This window comes from Cricetulus griseus (assembly GCF_003668045.3).
Source record: "Cricetulus griseus strain 17A/GY chromosome 1 unlocalized genomic scaffold, alternate assembly CriGri-PICRH-1.0 chr1_1, whole genome shotgun sequence".
Lineage (NCBI taxonomy): Eukaryota > Metazoa > Chordata > Mammalia > Rodentia > Cricetidae > Cricetulus > Cricetulus griseus.
In genome coordinates this window covers 173,955,899-173,971,983 of record NW_023276807.1, presented here as the reverse complement: position 1 = coordinate 173,971,983, position 16,085 = coordinate 173,955,899, and the positions used below count along the sequence as shown (strand labels likewise).

At 44.1% G+C, this 16,085-nt stretch overlaps 1 protein-coding gene across 3 annotated transcripts in view; it reads left to right on the top strand.

Moving 5' to 3' along the window:
- The window catches only part of Rarb (retinoic acid receptor beta), a 349,488-nt gene that overhangs the window by 270,212 nt on the left and 63,191 nt on the right, over positions 1–16,085 (top strand). For all 3 annotated transcript variants that reach the window (XM_035452138.1, XM_035452139.1, XM_027389383.2), the window contains exon 3: positions 852–993. In XM_035452138.1, coding sequence (XP_035308029.1) covers positions 852–993 — 142 coding nt within the window. The remainder of the gene's footprint in view (positions 1–851; positions 994–16,085) is intronic.

The window sequence follows — 16,085 nt, the reverse complement described above, 5'->3', positions numbered from 1 at the left end:
CCAAATCAGATGCAGTGTTCATTAATGCCCACCACAAGGCAACAAGGCAATACAACAATATTCCTAAGGATTGTTTTTCCTTAGGGCAGAAGTTTGCTGTGCTTAAACCGGACTTTTAAAAGATTATCATCTTTCTATAACATCTCCAGAGAAAGGGGGGTCTGCTGGGCTGGACAGAGCTATTCTTATGTGATGTTAAAAACCCAATTTTCTGTCTTGTTTTTAGTTTGGGTTATTAAACATTGACTTTGTAGATTAAACCATTATCTTAATGGCTATAATATGGGACTAAATGCAAAACCAATCCAGTAGAAGACTTCTCAGAAGGCCCTAACTCTTGTATGATGTGTACAATGTCTTTGGCAAATGTTAGGCCTTGGGCTCCGGCTTCCTTAGTAGTGGGTTCCCCTGAAGTTGGCCGGCCAAAGAGCCAGTTAAGTTAACTAACCCTGTGTGGGTTCTAGCTCTGTCTGATGTCTTCCAAGCACATCAGCTTGGTATTTGTTTTAGTAAGACACTAGCAGTCATCTCTAGAGTTCACTAAAAGGGTCTTTGGGGCTTACCAAAGAAAAGAGGTAAGAAGAAGGTGTCAGAGTCCTTTTAGAACTACAGGCAATCGTGAGCTGCTAGACATGAATGCTAGGCATAAGTCCTCTGTCCTCTGCAAGAGCAAAAAAAAAAAAAAAAAAAAAAAAAAAATGCTCTTGGCCCCTAAGCCATTTCTCCAGACCTGGGATTTGAATTTTCTGCAGCTGTCCCTTTATCAGTAGCCAGAACCCATGGTGCATCCCGAACTGGGTTGTGGTCTCTCCTGAAGCTAACTGTTTATCTGCTCATCTTCTTGCTTGCAGGGCTTTTTCCGCCGAAGTATTCAGAAGAACATGATCTATACTTGCCACCGAGATAAGAACTGTGTTATTAACAAAGTCACCAGGAATCGATGCCAGTACTGCCGCCTGCAGAAGTGCTTTGAAGTGGGAATGTCCAAAGAGTGTAAGTGGAATCTCAAGCATGAGGTTTTTCTCTGTTTACCTTATCTATAAGTATATTTGCTCAGCTTCTAAAATCAAATCATGAAGAATGTTAACATGTGATCTTCAGATATAGCACTAACACGGTGCTGTCATGAATAGGTGTAAACAGAGATGATATGAAAATAAGATAACCATGAAGATTTCCCGACAAGCTTGAATGATAGTTGGTGAAAACCAGGTCATAGGTGTTGTAGCTACAGATTCTAGAAGGGTGCCTGACTCAGTGGTGCTCCAGAACTGACAGGCAGTGCAGCCATGCACTCCTCTATACCCTCATCTTGACAGTGGGAATAAGGGCCTCTGTGGCATGGGGACCAATGAGATGAAAAGTCAGAATGCTAGTGAAGTGTGATTTGCCTATTTGTAGATGGGAGATATGGTATACATTTGTTTTAGAAGGAACATTTGGGCATTGGGGATACTGACATTTTCTCAAGTTGGATTAGCTTTTCTCTTCTAAGCCATTCCTTCCCAACAAGAATAACAAAAAATAATTAAATAAATTAAAAATTGCTTATTGGGCTATAAACATCTGATAATAGGGAGTTGACTGTCTATGCATTAGTGTAAATAGATGTCATAGATACAAATATTTCATTATATTTTCTTCTTGATACTTTTGCACAGAAAAGAATATGATGGTGAGTGGCTGATAAGGATGTATCCCAGGTTAATGGCTTGGATAGTAGGCTGAAAAAAAAAAAAAAAAAAAAAAACATGAGATGTGTCCCAGGTAAATGACCTGGGCAGCAGGCCTAAGATGTCTCAGGAATGGGTCCCTGGTGAGACATAGATGGCATTGCTACTTTTTCATTCTTATCATCACCTTCAGGTATGTTGAAGGCTCGCTGTAGATGAGTCATTAGGCAAGGTGCTAGCCAGGGACCCTGGAGAAGCCTTTGTCCTCCAAAAACATGGGACAAGAAGCCAGGTACCTATCTGCGATTTTACTGTGCAACAGAAGAGCTGTGCTGTGAACCAAAGATTTTTGTTGGAGATTTGATCCAGGAAATATAGCCCTAAGGAGAAGCCTGGGCTAAGGAAAGAGAGTCCCTGGACCAGCAGCACTGTTCCAAGGGTGCCTGGCTTCTTCGGCTACCGATGCCAGGATCTGCAATGGCTGTTTCTCAGGAGTCACACACACACACACACACACACACACACACTTCTTAACACTGTTCCTATACCTTCCTCTTTCCTCATTGCTTGGTGTTCTACTCTCTGGGATCAGGATTAACACAGTTAATCTTGTGCCAACTAGCTGTCCAGCTCAGCTGTAGTTCTCAGTTCATTGCATGTACCTAGGCCTGTCCCAAGAGAGATGATAATTCAAAACTCATTATTAGAACATTGGGACAGATGTGCTGTCATTTCCAATGCATGTGAATAAGAAAGCATGTAAGCACAATGAGAAGTAACTTGTAGGAAAAATTAGGTCTTCTAATCGAAAAGCAGGTGACAAAAAGCAAGCTCTTGACAGTGGCCTTGAACTGCATGCCAGCCAAACCTATGACCTCTGCCTCCACATGATTTGTTTACCAAGAGGTACCCATTATGGCCCTTTTAACTAAAGGCCTATTCATCCACAGAGTCCCCAGGAATAAGTGTGGGCTAGACAGCCAGTGTGGAGGGTGTGTACCATTCCCTCTGGGCAGCTCTTTCTTCAGGAAACAGACCACGCAGCCACTCATTATCCAGCCACTTGATCTATCCAAACTCCTGAGCTAGTGAGTTACTAGAGAGCATGAAATGAGGAGCTGTGAGCTGCTGTTTAGTTATCTTAGGACTGACCTTTCACCCCTGCTGGGAAGAGAAGACTGCTGACCAGAAATGACCATGTTATTTACATAAGTGACACCAGGAGGGTCACCTGATGTTCTGTTTCTTAGTTTGCCATATTATTTACCTGGGTGACACTTGGTAGGTCCACTGATGACTCAATTTTGGTTCTGTCACCATGGAGGTCACATGAATTTCTGTGGGAAAACATCAACTCAGACTAAGATTATAAATGAATAAGTCAGATATGAATGTGGGGGAAATCAGTAGTTTCATATTTATTTTGTGTGGGTTGAAGACCCATTTCCTGCTTGTATCACTTAAAACCCATATCCGGCTTCCCTGTCAAAACTGGCAGCTTAGTTGGCAATTAAAAAAAAATAATGTTTATACCCACAGAAAAACCCCAGCTTCAACTCTCAGGGAACTTATCACCTTAATTAGATTTAAAAATATAGAAATGAGAAGAAAATGGGATCATTATGTCCAACTACACAAAAATAAATATGTTTTTCTTAGAAGGAAATTGGAGAGGAAGTAAGTACTTGGAATACAGAAATTGAGAGTCTAATAGAATATTTTTAAAGCTGAAATAGAAGAAAGCAGACAAATATGAGAATTGTAATCAATTATCCCACACCATACATAATGAAGGGGAGTCCAGGAGTAATAGAAGCTTCGGGAATGGTAGAACTGAAAAAGGATCTTGGGGATTGGTTTCACTTACTTGACACCTAAGCACACCAACATCCAGAAGGACCAGCAGGTCATGCCAGCAATCCCTTCTTGTGGAAGGAGAAGCAATCTCCAGTTCAAGTTGGCCTCTTCTCCTCACCTGATTTCTTAGCAACTTTGATACACCTGTTCAGTTCCAGCCATAGAGCTTGTGGATTTATTAGAGTTACTAGGGGAAGTGCCTGAGACATGGCCAGTATCCTCCAAGGGTGTGGAACAAAATGCCAGTCACCCCATCCATAATCCTTTTGTAGGCTGCAAGAGCTGTTATGAACCAAGAGATCTTGGACTTGGCATGTAGAAAATAGAGCCCTGGGAAGAAGCCTAAGCCTGAATGTCACTTGAATGAAAGTGACAGAGTGGCTTAGCTGAACATCAACACCAATCACTGAACGTCCACATGAGTCACTGATTCAAAGGACTTGTGTTCCTTTTTCTTCATCCCATGGCTGTGTGCTGCTTCACCTCCCTACTTGGGAAGCAGTTCCAGGCTTGCCTTCTTGGAGGAGGAGGGGAGAAGGAGGGAGAAGGGAGTGAGGCAGGGAGTAAGACAGATACAGAGAGACAGACTTGGAACATGATCATGCCACCACAGTCCATGCTGGGTCCTGTTGGTCTGATTTGAGTCATATACCCCTTTATGAGCATATGGCTGTGTGTTGTCAACTGGTATGTGTCCTATGCCAGCCCCTTAAGCCCAGGACTGACTGAGATTTACTCTACCCAAATAAGTAGGCCAAAATCATGGAGAACGTATCCCTTAGCATGTAATAATAAAAGATAGGAGTGAGCAGTGTACTCAGTGGAAAAGCCCTTATCTAGTATGGCTGAGACACTGGATTCATCCCCAGAACTGAAATGACATCTTGTCTTCTACAGACATCAAATTCCATAGTGATAATCCCAGACCATCCTTGAGTTCTTCTTTCTGATTTTCTTTCTGTTTTTCCTTTTTTGAATCTGAGTCTCATGTAGTCCATACCTGCTTTGAACTCACTGTACCTCTAAGATGGTCTTAGGATCAAGACCTTCCTTCCTCTATCTTCAGAGTGCTGACATGTCCACCATGCCTGCTCTTGTTCATTCTTCATGTTTGGTGGGGAACAGAGAAATCTTAAGAATCATGTTACAGTGGTAGCTAACTCAAGATAGTGCATTAAGGGCTTTATATTTCCTAGCATAATTTTGTTATGCAAAGTGATGAGTTTCATAATATCATTTTTCTGAATATATCATATACTTTGTTTATGTACACACACACACACACACACACACACACACACACACACACACACACACACACACACACACACACACACTGCATTCTTTTGTCCCTGGTCTCCCTCCTAGTGGCTCTCTACCTCTTCCTACAGAGTCTCCCTTTGGGCTGAAGACATGGCTCAGTGGTTCAGAGTTAGAAAAATGTTCTTGTGAAGGACCCAAGTTCAGTTCCCAGCACTTCTCTCAGGGTGGCTCACAAACCCTGAGAACTCTGCCATGGGTGTTCCAATGCCGCCTTCTGGCCTGCATAAGCACCTGTACTCACGAGGGCAAACCTTCTCTCTCTCTCTCTCTCTCTCTCTCTCTCTCTCTCTCTCTCTCTCTCTCACACACACACACACACACACACACACACACACACACATACACATGATTTTAAAACTAAAAGATACATTTTAAATAGCTTCCTTTTTATTTTTATGCCATGGATACATAGATAGATAGATAGATAGATAGATAGATAGATAGATAGATAGATAGATAGATAAAACATGGTTGTGGTTGTTTATTCTGAGTCTGGCTTATGCTAAGATGATGATGTCCAATTTCATCCATTTTCCTATAAAATTCTACTGTTTGTGTTAACTCTACCTTTTTATTAAATTATCTTCTCGTTGTTGATTGGCACCAAGGCTTCAGTGTATCTCGGCCACTGTGGCTCTATCAGACTGGTCCTCAACACAGCCCTAGGAGACACATTCCTTAATACCTCCCTCTTTTTATTCTTGTGGCAACTGAGATTCTGAGAAATTAATCATTGAGCCCAGGGTAATACAATTGATGGGGAACAGTTCTGGGATTTAAAAGAAAGGCTTTCTGCATTTTACTTATTTATTTAAAGGATTTATTTGTTTACTTATTTTGTGTGTGTGTGTGTGTGTGTGTGTGTGTGTATGCGTTCATGTGTGGTGTGCTCATACACACACACATGTACACCTGTCATGACTCATGAGTGGAAGCCAGAGGACAATTAGTAGGAGTCAGTTCTCTTCTTTGCTGTGTAGGTACCAGAGATCAAGCTCAAGTTGTCAGGCTTAGTAGCTAGCACCTTTACTCCTGAGCCCTCTGACTGGCCATATTAGAAGAAGTTTGATTATGAAATCTGTATTCAAACCGAAATATATACTGCATGCCATAAAAGGCAGCTTTTAAAACTCTGAATTACTTTTTCTCCTCTGTTTTATCGCTGGTGGTTAAGGTGGTTAATAAAACAATCAGCACACTGCTTGCTCTATATTAAAGATGTATTCCCTAGAATACCATGTGAAAATTTAATTCTGATAGATCAAATTTGATTTTAAATGTGTAAAGGGATTTGCTAGTAAAAAGTACTCCATAGTCCACTGAAGCACTTGGCTTGTGTCTACAGCCTTCCAGTGCTAGATGCTGGAGGGTCTTGTATTTTCTGGGGGTTTTACAGGCTGAGAGGCCTTTTTGCAGCCGTCTGCCCAAGCATGGAATTTGAGAGCGCTAATGGTGAGTGAGAATTGATTTTCAGCAGTCATTCTAAAAGTGCTGCAAAAGTTTATAGAGACTCAGAGAAGAAAAAGGGACACCAAGCTTCAGGAAGAGCTCCTGGTAGACTCGGAGGGATGCCAAGGCCATGCCTTAACTAAAAACAAGAAATAGAAAAGCAGCGTCCACACCAGGGCCCTTGCCCATCCTCAGCACCACTGAAAGAATTGTCAGCCTGGGTTACTTAGCTATTAATATATAGTGATTTCTGGGCTAGCCTGGGACACTGTGTGAGACCCTTTCCTGGGAAAGACAAGCAGTGAGTGTAGAATGACTGTAAAGAGAAGTCAGATATGGAGAAGCCGCTAATTGTCCCCAAAGGTGACCGATTCAATATGACACTGCCCTTACCAGGACCACAGAACAAGCTTGACTGGCAGGTTATGTATGTGAGTCCAAGTGAATAGTTCAGAGCTTTAGGACAAAGCTTTTTATATTTTATTTTATTTTATTTTATTTTATTTTATTTTAAGAAAAGCTCTTCACAGTCCAGGTCTTTTACTTCTTTTTGTACATTAGGTCATGACTTTGTATGGAATGGGCTCTAGCAGCTCAGGCTCCTTCCTGTCAGTCCACATAAAGTGTGCTTCTCTGGGTGGAGCAGGCTGGTGCTTCAGCTGAACACAGGCATCTTCTCTGTTGCATCCTCTTTCTTCTGATCACTTTTCTTCACCTGTGTAAGGAAGCTGTCTCTGCCCTTGATGTGCACTGTCCACACGTTAATTCTCTGGGCAAGAGTCTCACCCTTAATTTGCTTGTTTCCAGTGATGCCCACGGTATGCTGGGTAACACCGTAGACTCTTCTGGTTTTTGCCATGGTAACACTCAACAGGGCATTCCTTTTTGAACAGTGCCCACCCATTTGACGTCTACAATATCACCCTTCTTGTAGATTCTCATGTATGTGGCCAAAGGAACACCTCTGTGTTTCCTAAAAAGCCTAGTCTTTCCCTTTGTGCTTGTCATTTTGAAGAGTTACTAGAAGATGGCTGCCACAGAGGAGCAAAGCTTTTAAGAACTTAAAATTGAGGGCTGGAGAGATGGCTCAGTCGTTAAGAGCACTGGCTGCTCTTCTGGAGGACTTGGGTTCAATTCCCAGCACCCATATGGCAGGTCACAACTGTCTGTAACTCCAATTCCAGGGGATTTGACACCTTCAATACATGCAGGCAAAATACCAATGTATAGAAAACAAATAAATAATTACTAAAAAAAAAAGGACTTAAAATTTTAGAAAATGTTTTTTGGCTATGAAGGCCGTAACATCTTAGAAACTGTCAAGATGGCACTGGTTAGCAGAGGGAAGCATGAGCAAGGGATTCTGGTTATTGTCCACCCAATCCCACCCTTCCACTTTGCCATGATAGGCCAGTTAGTCTAAGTGGCTGGTCCAGTGCTGTCCTGTGCCAAGTACAGCCACTCTGTCACTCAGCTTGTTCTTCTTGCCACAGACACAGGCTCCAGCCATGCTGCACTGTAAACCCGAGCCTGTGTTGGCCTAATTCCTCCACCCACTGAACTCCAGCCTGTGGTTATGTCCTTCCTCTTAGAAGACCCCTGAACCCATCCCATGCCTTCCCATAGTGCTTTGCATACACCTCCACAAGCTACATACTTACTGTATGTCTGTGCAAGGCTTCCACCTTGTTTATAAACTCAGGACAAAAATCACCTCTCTGCCTCTTGGCTACAACCAAGTGAAGCTTGTATACATCCAGAATATAATTTCCCCCTATTTCCATCTCTTAGTCCCTTCCATTCACCAAACTCCTTCCCAGAAATTCCCTTTCCTACTTTCATGCCTTTGTGTATGTGTGTGTGACCACTGCACCACTTGCTGTCTTTAATTAGGGTTGTTTCCATGAGCATGGGGGAGGGTGTATCTGCTTGAATGAGGACAGCTTACCAGTGGCCAGCCACTGACAAATATGCCTCCCCCCCTTTTCCAGCCACCATTAAGGGTCTTTAGCTCCTTAGGGAAGGGTGGCAAGCTTATAAGCCGCCTCCCCACCCCAAGTGATGGAATGTTGATGGTTCAGGCTTATACAGAGCTTTTTACAGGTAATCTCCACTGCTGCTGGGGTGCTGTGGGTTCCCAGGTGTAACAGCCATGCCAGGTCTAGAAGACGGCCAGCTTTCACAGCATCCCCTCCTCCATTCTCCAGCTCTCACATTCTTTCCATCCCTCTTCTTCAGTGCTTGCTGAACTTTGGAGTGGGTGGTAGCTATGTATTTAGGGCTGAGCACTGATGAGTCACTTATTCTCAGCACTTTGGCTAGTTTTTACAGATAACCTTTATCTCCTCTTTAGCTTTACTTGCTGTAAAGTTGTCCAACACAAAAGAACTCCGGGTGGTATCTGTTCAGTCGGCATTCACCTACCTGTTAGGGCCAGAGTAGAGCTGAGTGTTCAGACACAGCTCAGCATGATTGAGCCTTTAATCCTGGGCAGAGGACAGTTCCTACAACTGCCTCTTTTCTGTGTCTTCTCCGGTGTCCCATTAAACAGAGAAAAAGTGTTGAGCAAAGCAGGACCCGAGCAGAATTTAGTCCTCCTAGCTGGAGCAATTCAGGCGGGAAAATGTGGGCCTGCACCAGAACTCCGTAACCAAACTGTTCACTAACAGGAGAGAGGACCCCAAGCATCAGGCTCAGGAAGTCAGAGGAAAATGAAAGAAAAATCAAGCAGAACTGTGACTATCATGCCGATGTTGGAGGTTAGTAGTGGGCTGAGATATTTCTGGCTCATGGGCAGGTGTCCATGCCCTCTGATCTTTTCATTTAGACACCCCTGCCTCATGCCATGCTGACCACACAGATTCACAGATAGTCCCCAACCTATTTCACTTCTGTTTTTCTTGCTTAAAACTATGGGCTGCAGTTTAACAGATCTGGATGGTTTCCTGAGGTCATGTTTAGGCGACCTATGCTCTCAAGTAGGAGGCTAAACCTTAATCTCTCTCTCTCTCTCTCTCTCTCTCTCTCTCTCTCTCTCTCTCTCTGTCTGTCTGTCTGTCTCATTTTTTCCTCCCTCTCCCTCTCTCTTATACATACGCACACAAGCTGTTTAGTGTCTATGTCACAGTGGGGTTTTGGTACTTTTTATCTTTTCATTCTGTGGTAGTTTCATGAGTGACTTTATAGAAAGAGCAATTGAATTGTTAGACCCCCGAAAACTCAAGTATCCGGGGTCTCAGGCCAGGTTCGCGGTCACCCCAATCACCAGGCGGATTCGAGAGCTTGCTGCAAACTGCACGAGGCTTTATTGTAATTTAACGAACTAACCCCATGTTAGCTCGGGTCTTTCACCCACCCGCCATGGCAGACGGCTAGAAAAAGACGGCTCCTAAGGTCTCCCCAAAGATCTTATAGGGCAGCGTAAGGGGAGTGTCTAGGGGTACGCACAGGCTCAGGATTGGTGTGCTTCCAGGCTTGGAGGGCTTGCCCTGTGTTGATTGGTCAACTGGTTGTTATGGCCCATAGGCCCTCCCAGGGTGGTTGCTATGCTCTCTACGTCATTGTCGTGCGCTTGTCCGTAAAGCACACCCAGAGCCATAAAGCATAGCGCCACCAGCTAACTTCTGATTGGTTCCTTGTCACGAGACAGGCATCTGACTTTCTGGTTTTTAGGACAAGGTCATAAAGGCACATGTTTAACCATTATGGCTGCCAAAAGGGAAGCCGGTTCCTTCATTCCCCCATTTTCTTTTCTGGAAATTCCAATCATGGAATTGCTGTCTCTCTAGCATCCCCATCAGGGAGTGACAGATATTGGCATCCCCATGTAAGGGAGTTCCTTTTGACTTAGCATTTTAACCAGGGAAAATGGGCGGCGAAATTTCTTTCTAAACTGCTTCCTGCTGACATTGGGACGAAGTTAGGGACCCCAGAAGGTTGAAATGCTAGTCAAAAGCAAAAAGGAATTTAGGCAATGGGGAATTCATCAGGGGCTTCTGGTTAGCAGACACTGTTGTAGAGACAGGGGGTGTCCATATCAGCTGAACTGGTTCACATCCACAGCAAGTCCAGGGCTCGCAGTCTTAGAACAGTCTGTAGTCAGCAACTGATATTCAGATGTCTGCCAGAAGCAGAAACCTGTTTAAGACATGTTTAAACTAGGAACAGAGGTTAAAGCTTATTTACTGAAGCCCACAGTGTAGAAAAAGCAGATATCTGTTTAAACAGCAAGAACATATTTATAACTTTGAGTCCTAGCAAAAACTGCAGATTTGGGCTATAAGCATGTACATTTTTCTTCTGTCCAGAGAGCCAGGTATGGATTGGACAGAGGTGCCTTTGGCCTGATGAAAAGCCCTTTAAGTTTGTACTTAGATGACAACCAAAATAAACTTAAAAACTTTGAGCTCGTGCCTGAACAGTAGATAGTTACTATTTTATTAGCTAACATACTGACTAGTCTATAGTGGACCTGACTGCCTGATGCTGTCAAGCTGACAACCAGTAATATTTCAGAGATCTGAGAAGGGTATATTTTGTCCGAATCTACTAAAAAGTGACAGAAGCCAGTCTATATACAGTTAGCCAAACCCAAGTTTCTCCATTACCGCTGGAGGCAGCTGTCTCAAAGAACAACAATCTTCGCCAGGCCTATACTGTGAGAGTTTTTTTCTCTCTGTGGAAGAGGGACATGGAAAAGACTGACCTTGTTTTGTCTAGGCAAAGGGGTGCAATCAATTTTCCAGTGTCCAGCAGCTTTGTCCACAGTCTCGGCCAGGTTCTGGCAGGCGGCAGGTATCACATCTGAGCATCTCGCTCACTGGTCCAGGTGTAGGAACTGAGGTGCCTCGTAATCTTCTTTGGAGACTTTGGGTCACTGTCAGGATCTGGCAGTCTGTCTGACATTATAAACTTTAAAGATAACAATTTAAATGCCATATTCTGAAGATCTCTGAAGCATTAGAGGTCTGTTTGTCTGTTTTAGTTACTTGCCTTAAGCACACATTAAGCATACAGGTGGCTAGGTAAGGTCTTATTTCTGTAAATGATTTAGTCTGACTGTAACTGGTTTTAACTTAGTAAAATGTTTGAAACAGCACAGCTGAACTTAAAACTGTATAGAGCTACCTTATATTTCTTAAACAGTAGCTTAACTTATTTCTGAGGCAGGGTTTTTCTGTGACTTTGGAGCCTGTCCTGGAATTCGATCTGCCGGACCAGGCAGGCCTTGAACTCATAAAGATCCATCTGCCTCTTACTCCCGAGTGCTGGGATTAAAGGCGTATGCCACCAATGCCCTCAACTTAAAGTCGTGTGCCATCAACACCCTAAGCTTAAAGGTGTGTGTTACCAACATCTTAAACTTAACTTCTAAAAACATCATAAAACAAGAACTTTACATTGTCAGGTTTTGCTTAAAAATAATTCTAAATTGAAGCTCTTTAAGTACAAACTTTAATAAAAACAAACATTTGAAAAACTGGTTTTAAAAAGAAATTTAAATTCCCTTAAGGTCTTTCTGTAATATATATAGAAGCATTAACATTTTAAATCTTAACTGAAAAACTTGTTTCTAAGATGGTACCTCTAATTTCCATGGGGTCACCTTTAGTCAAGATGGCGGCTTAAGTATTTTTTTTTTAACTTTAGCAAAATGGCGACCAGTCAAGTCATGTGACCAGTTGGCCATGTGCTGGCTAAACCAGGAAACAGAACATTTTAAAACAAATATATATAAATTACTTGAGAAATAAACAGGACTTTTTTTAAAAACAAAATCAGCTTAATATGATTAAAATTTTAACTTATATTATTATTTTTAAAATTTACTGTTTGTAGACATGAGAAACCATAGCACAGTTTACATTTTTTTTTCACTTGTAACAACCTTTTCCCTGACCTTTGACAACTTTCCTTTGACCTTCTACAACTTACTTTAACCCTCTATAACTTTCTGTAACAATCTTTTTCTCTGACCTCCAACAACTTGCTTTAACCCTCTATAACTTTTACCATTTGTTTTAACTCTCTTTAACCTTTTATTTTATTTTTTTGACTTTCTTAGACATTTTTAGACAATTTTTTTTTATTATTTAAGTTTTTTACATTTTTTTTTTATTTTTTAGTTAACATAAAAATTTTGTCAAAGTCCCTTTTATAGTTCTTAATAACTTTAAGGCCATTTAGATGTCCGGATCAGGCCAGATAAGTTTATACGCTCAAGCTCCATGTGCTCAAGGCAGAGAGACCTGGGGTGGGGGTGCTGCTGGTAACCCCAGACCCTTGGCCAATCCAGGGGTGGGAAAGACTCCTGCGGCCCCCCCTGCATACCATGTGTGTGGAGCACAGAAAGATGAGTAGTAGATGGTGGCCTTGTAGCCATATTCCCTCAGAGCAGGGAAACACCCGAGACAGCCGCTGGGGCAGAAACAGCCCTACTGGGCATGCCTCATAGACCCTCAGGTGGGAATAGAAAGGGGGTGTTGTGGTGGATCCTGAATAGACAGGAAAGAATAGACGCCAACCCAATCCGCCCACGCTGCTCATAAGGCAATGGCGCCGGGAAGACGGCGGCAGAACTCAGCGGCTAACTGAGGCGGGTCCAAGTGTCCTTGGCCCGCGTCCATACCTCTTGGGTCCTGGGTGTCCTCAGAGTGGCAGTCTGTCCTCCGGCGCATCTGCCGATAACAGTTGAGGTGGCGCCATGTGCTCAGAGAAGAAAAGACCCCTGACCCCCTGACCCATGCATGCCACGTGCATGGGCAATGTGGGACAGAAAGAGATGCTTAAGAAACACATAACACAAATGACAGCACATTAGACAGCACAAACATTAGACAGGACAAACCGCGGCAAAGAAATGGTGCCCCAAACCAAAATTACAACCAAACCTTGGACTTTCATCCAGGGTGGAACCAAGGTTCTCGCAAGTCTGCTTACCCTATGGTTCAATTACAAATTCTGCGCAGATCAAATACAAATTACAAATTCTGCGCAGATCAAATCAAGCAACCCTCGGACTTTCATCCAGGGCAGGACTTCAGGGTCTTCCCCAGAAGTCCGAATTACAAATACAAATTCTGCGCAGATCAAATACAAATCATGGCACCAAACAAAACAGCAAGAGACAAAACAAGAAACATAGAACATTGAACATATATAAATTGCGAGCTCTAATCATCTTACCTCCAAGATCGAATCCACTCAGGTGAAGGGTGGTCGCAAATCGCGGACGAGCCCCCAAAATGTTAGACCCCCGAAAACTCAAGTATCCGGGGTCTCAGGCCAGGTTCGCGGTCACCCCAATCACCAGGCGGATTCGAGAGCTTGCTGCAAACTGCACGAGGCTTTATTGTAATTTAACGAACTAACCCCATGTTAGCTCGGGTCTTTCACCCACCCGCCATGGCAGACGGCTAGAAAAAGACGGCTCCTAAGGTCTCCCCAAAGATCTTATAGGGCAGCGTAAGGGGAGTGTCTAGGGGTACGCACAGGCTCAGGATTGGTGTGCTTCCAGGCTTGGAGGGCTTGCCCTGTGTTGATTGGTCAACTGGTTGTTATGGCCCATAGGCCCTCCCAGGGTGGTTGCTATGCTCTCTACGTCATTGTCGTGCGCTTGTCCGTAAAGCACACCCAGAGCCATAAAGCATAGCGCCACCAGCTAACTTCTGATTGGTTCCTTGTCACGAGACAGGCATCTGACTTTCTGGTTTTTAGGACAAGGTCATAAAGGCACATGTTTAACCATTATGGCTGCCAAAAGGGAAGCCGGTTCCTTCAGAATAATCCTCAAATTTAAGAGTCCCTAAATAGTCATTAATGCCTTCTCATTTGAGGCATGTTGAACTTAAAAATGTCCCCATACAGAGTCTCTAAATTCGGAGGCACACGTGCACTATGACCATCCCCAGGGCAGGCTTACCTCAGACAATGCCTCCCTGATGAGCTCCTCCAAACATCCCTGTCCTGACCCTGTGCTGATTCACATTAAAACAAAGCCACAAGCTCACTCCAAGCAGTACCATCTTCTCTTTCCTCACGTGCCCATTGGCTCCCCTGCAGGATTATACAGGCCTAATAACAAGGAAATTCCCATGGTAAGTTTCCCTGTGTACTTAGGAATTTCCATAAAAACCATCATCAGGGCGGGTAATGTCTTTCTAATTTTAGTTTATTTCCTCATTCATCCCGAGTTGCCACCCAGCTTGTAACAGCCTCTGCAGACATTCTACTCTGTGGAGATGAGCCATTACTAATCCTTGCCTTTTGCTCCATGGCCTGTTGATCCCCACTCACACCCCAAAAGCAAGTGACAAGCTGGGGGTAAATGCCTACCTATGACTGTCCAGGAAGTGAAAATGCACCTTCTATCTGGGTACCAGTTTTACGACCACACACTAGGGCTTGAGCCCAGTGACTCTCGGAGTGAAGGAAGTATGGGCATTACTTCAGCCTGACCTACACTTCTCAGCAATGCCTCCTCTCCTGAGAGTGACTCCATGCAGCCTCACCTTACAAGAAGGGCTCATTCCTATTACACAACAAGCCAGAGCAGGAAAAAGAACAAAGGGTTTTGAGTTGTGTTCAACAGGCAACTCTCTAGCTGTCCTCCCGCCCCAACCAGTAGTGGAGCAAGCTGCAGTGACCTGAGGACTGCCCTGCCACCTTACAGGGCCCTGTAGACCACAGGTGCAGGGATTATGCATCAAACGTTATGCTTTGGCATACAGTAGGTGGTGCTAAACACAGCGGTTTTTCTTGTCACTTGTTGGGGGTGACAGCTTCATGTGGCTGGTTAGCTGTCTGTGGCTGTAACCACAGCCTGGATAAGGCATGACAAGAGGGAAGTAGGAGCCTTTCTTCAGTTCTTTGTAATGACACTGGATAAGTGCACAGCCCCAGATGTTATGCTAAAGTACACTGGTGAAGCCCAGCAGTCTTGTTCCCAAAGGGAGTGCCTGCCTTCCCTGGTGTCTTCACACTGAGGGGCAGATGGCTCATTTGTCTGGAGTTGCCTAAATGCAAAACCAAATAATGGGACAACATCTGTTTGTCCTAGAACCCAGCTCCAGGGATCCCTTCCTGGGTCAGTTAGAATAAAAGGAGATCATTAGAGTCTCTCAGGTAGTAGGGAACCACCATCCCTTCCACCACCCTCTGCTCTGCTCTTCGTTCAGTTGGCCCCTCTCCTCTCCCTCAGCAGGAATTTGTAGCCTGCCATTATCTCCCTTCTCCCAGTCACATCCTGTCCACACTTGGTCCTTCTCCTGAGGAGTGCTTGTGCAGTCAGCTACATGAGAAACCCACAAGTGAGGACACTGATGCAGCCTGGTACTGCGCACCTTACCTGAAACACGGCCTCCTGGGACTGTGAGTCATCCAGGGTAGGACAAAGGCCAGGGAGGGGGACTCTGTGCTCTGAGTCCTCGTTGCTATAACCAAATAGTTGACAGGAAACAGCTCAATGGAGGAAGGGATTATTTTGGCTCACAGTCTAAGAGGATAGACTCCATCCACCATGGCAGGAAAGCCATGTGAAGGAAGCAGCTATCGCCTGGGATGGTGGGAGTGTGAGGCTGACTGCTCACATCTGAGCAGATCAGACAGGACCGGAATGCTGGCGTTCAGCCGCCTTTCTCTTTTTCCCCTTTAAAGTGAGTATGGAACTCCTGTCACAGGGTGGTACTGCCCACCTGCACCTTAGACAAACCCCTCTAGGAACACTCTCCACACGAGCCTCTGAAATGATCCCACACCCAGCTGTAAATGGATGTTTCTGTCCTG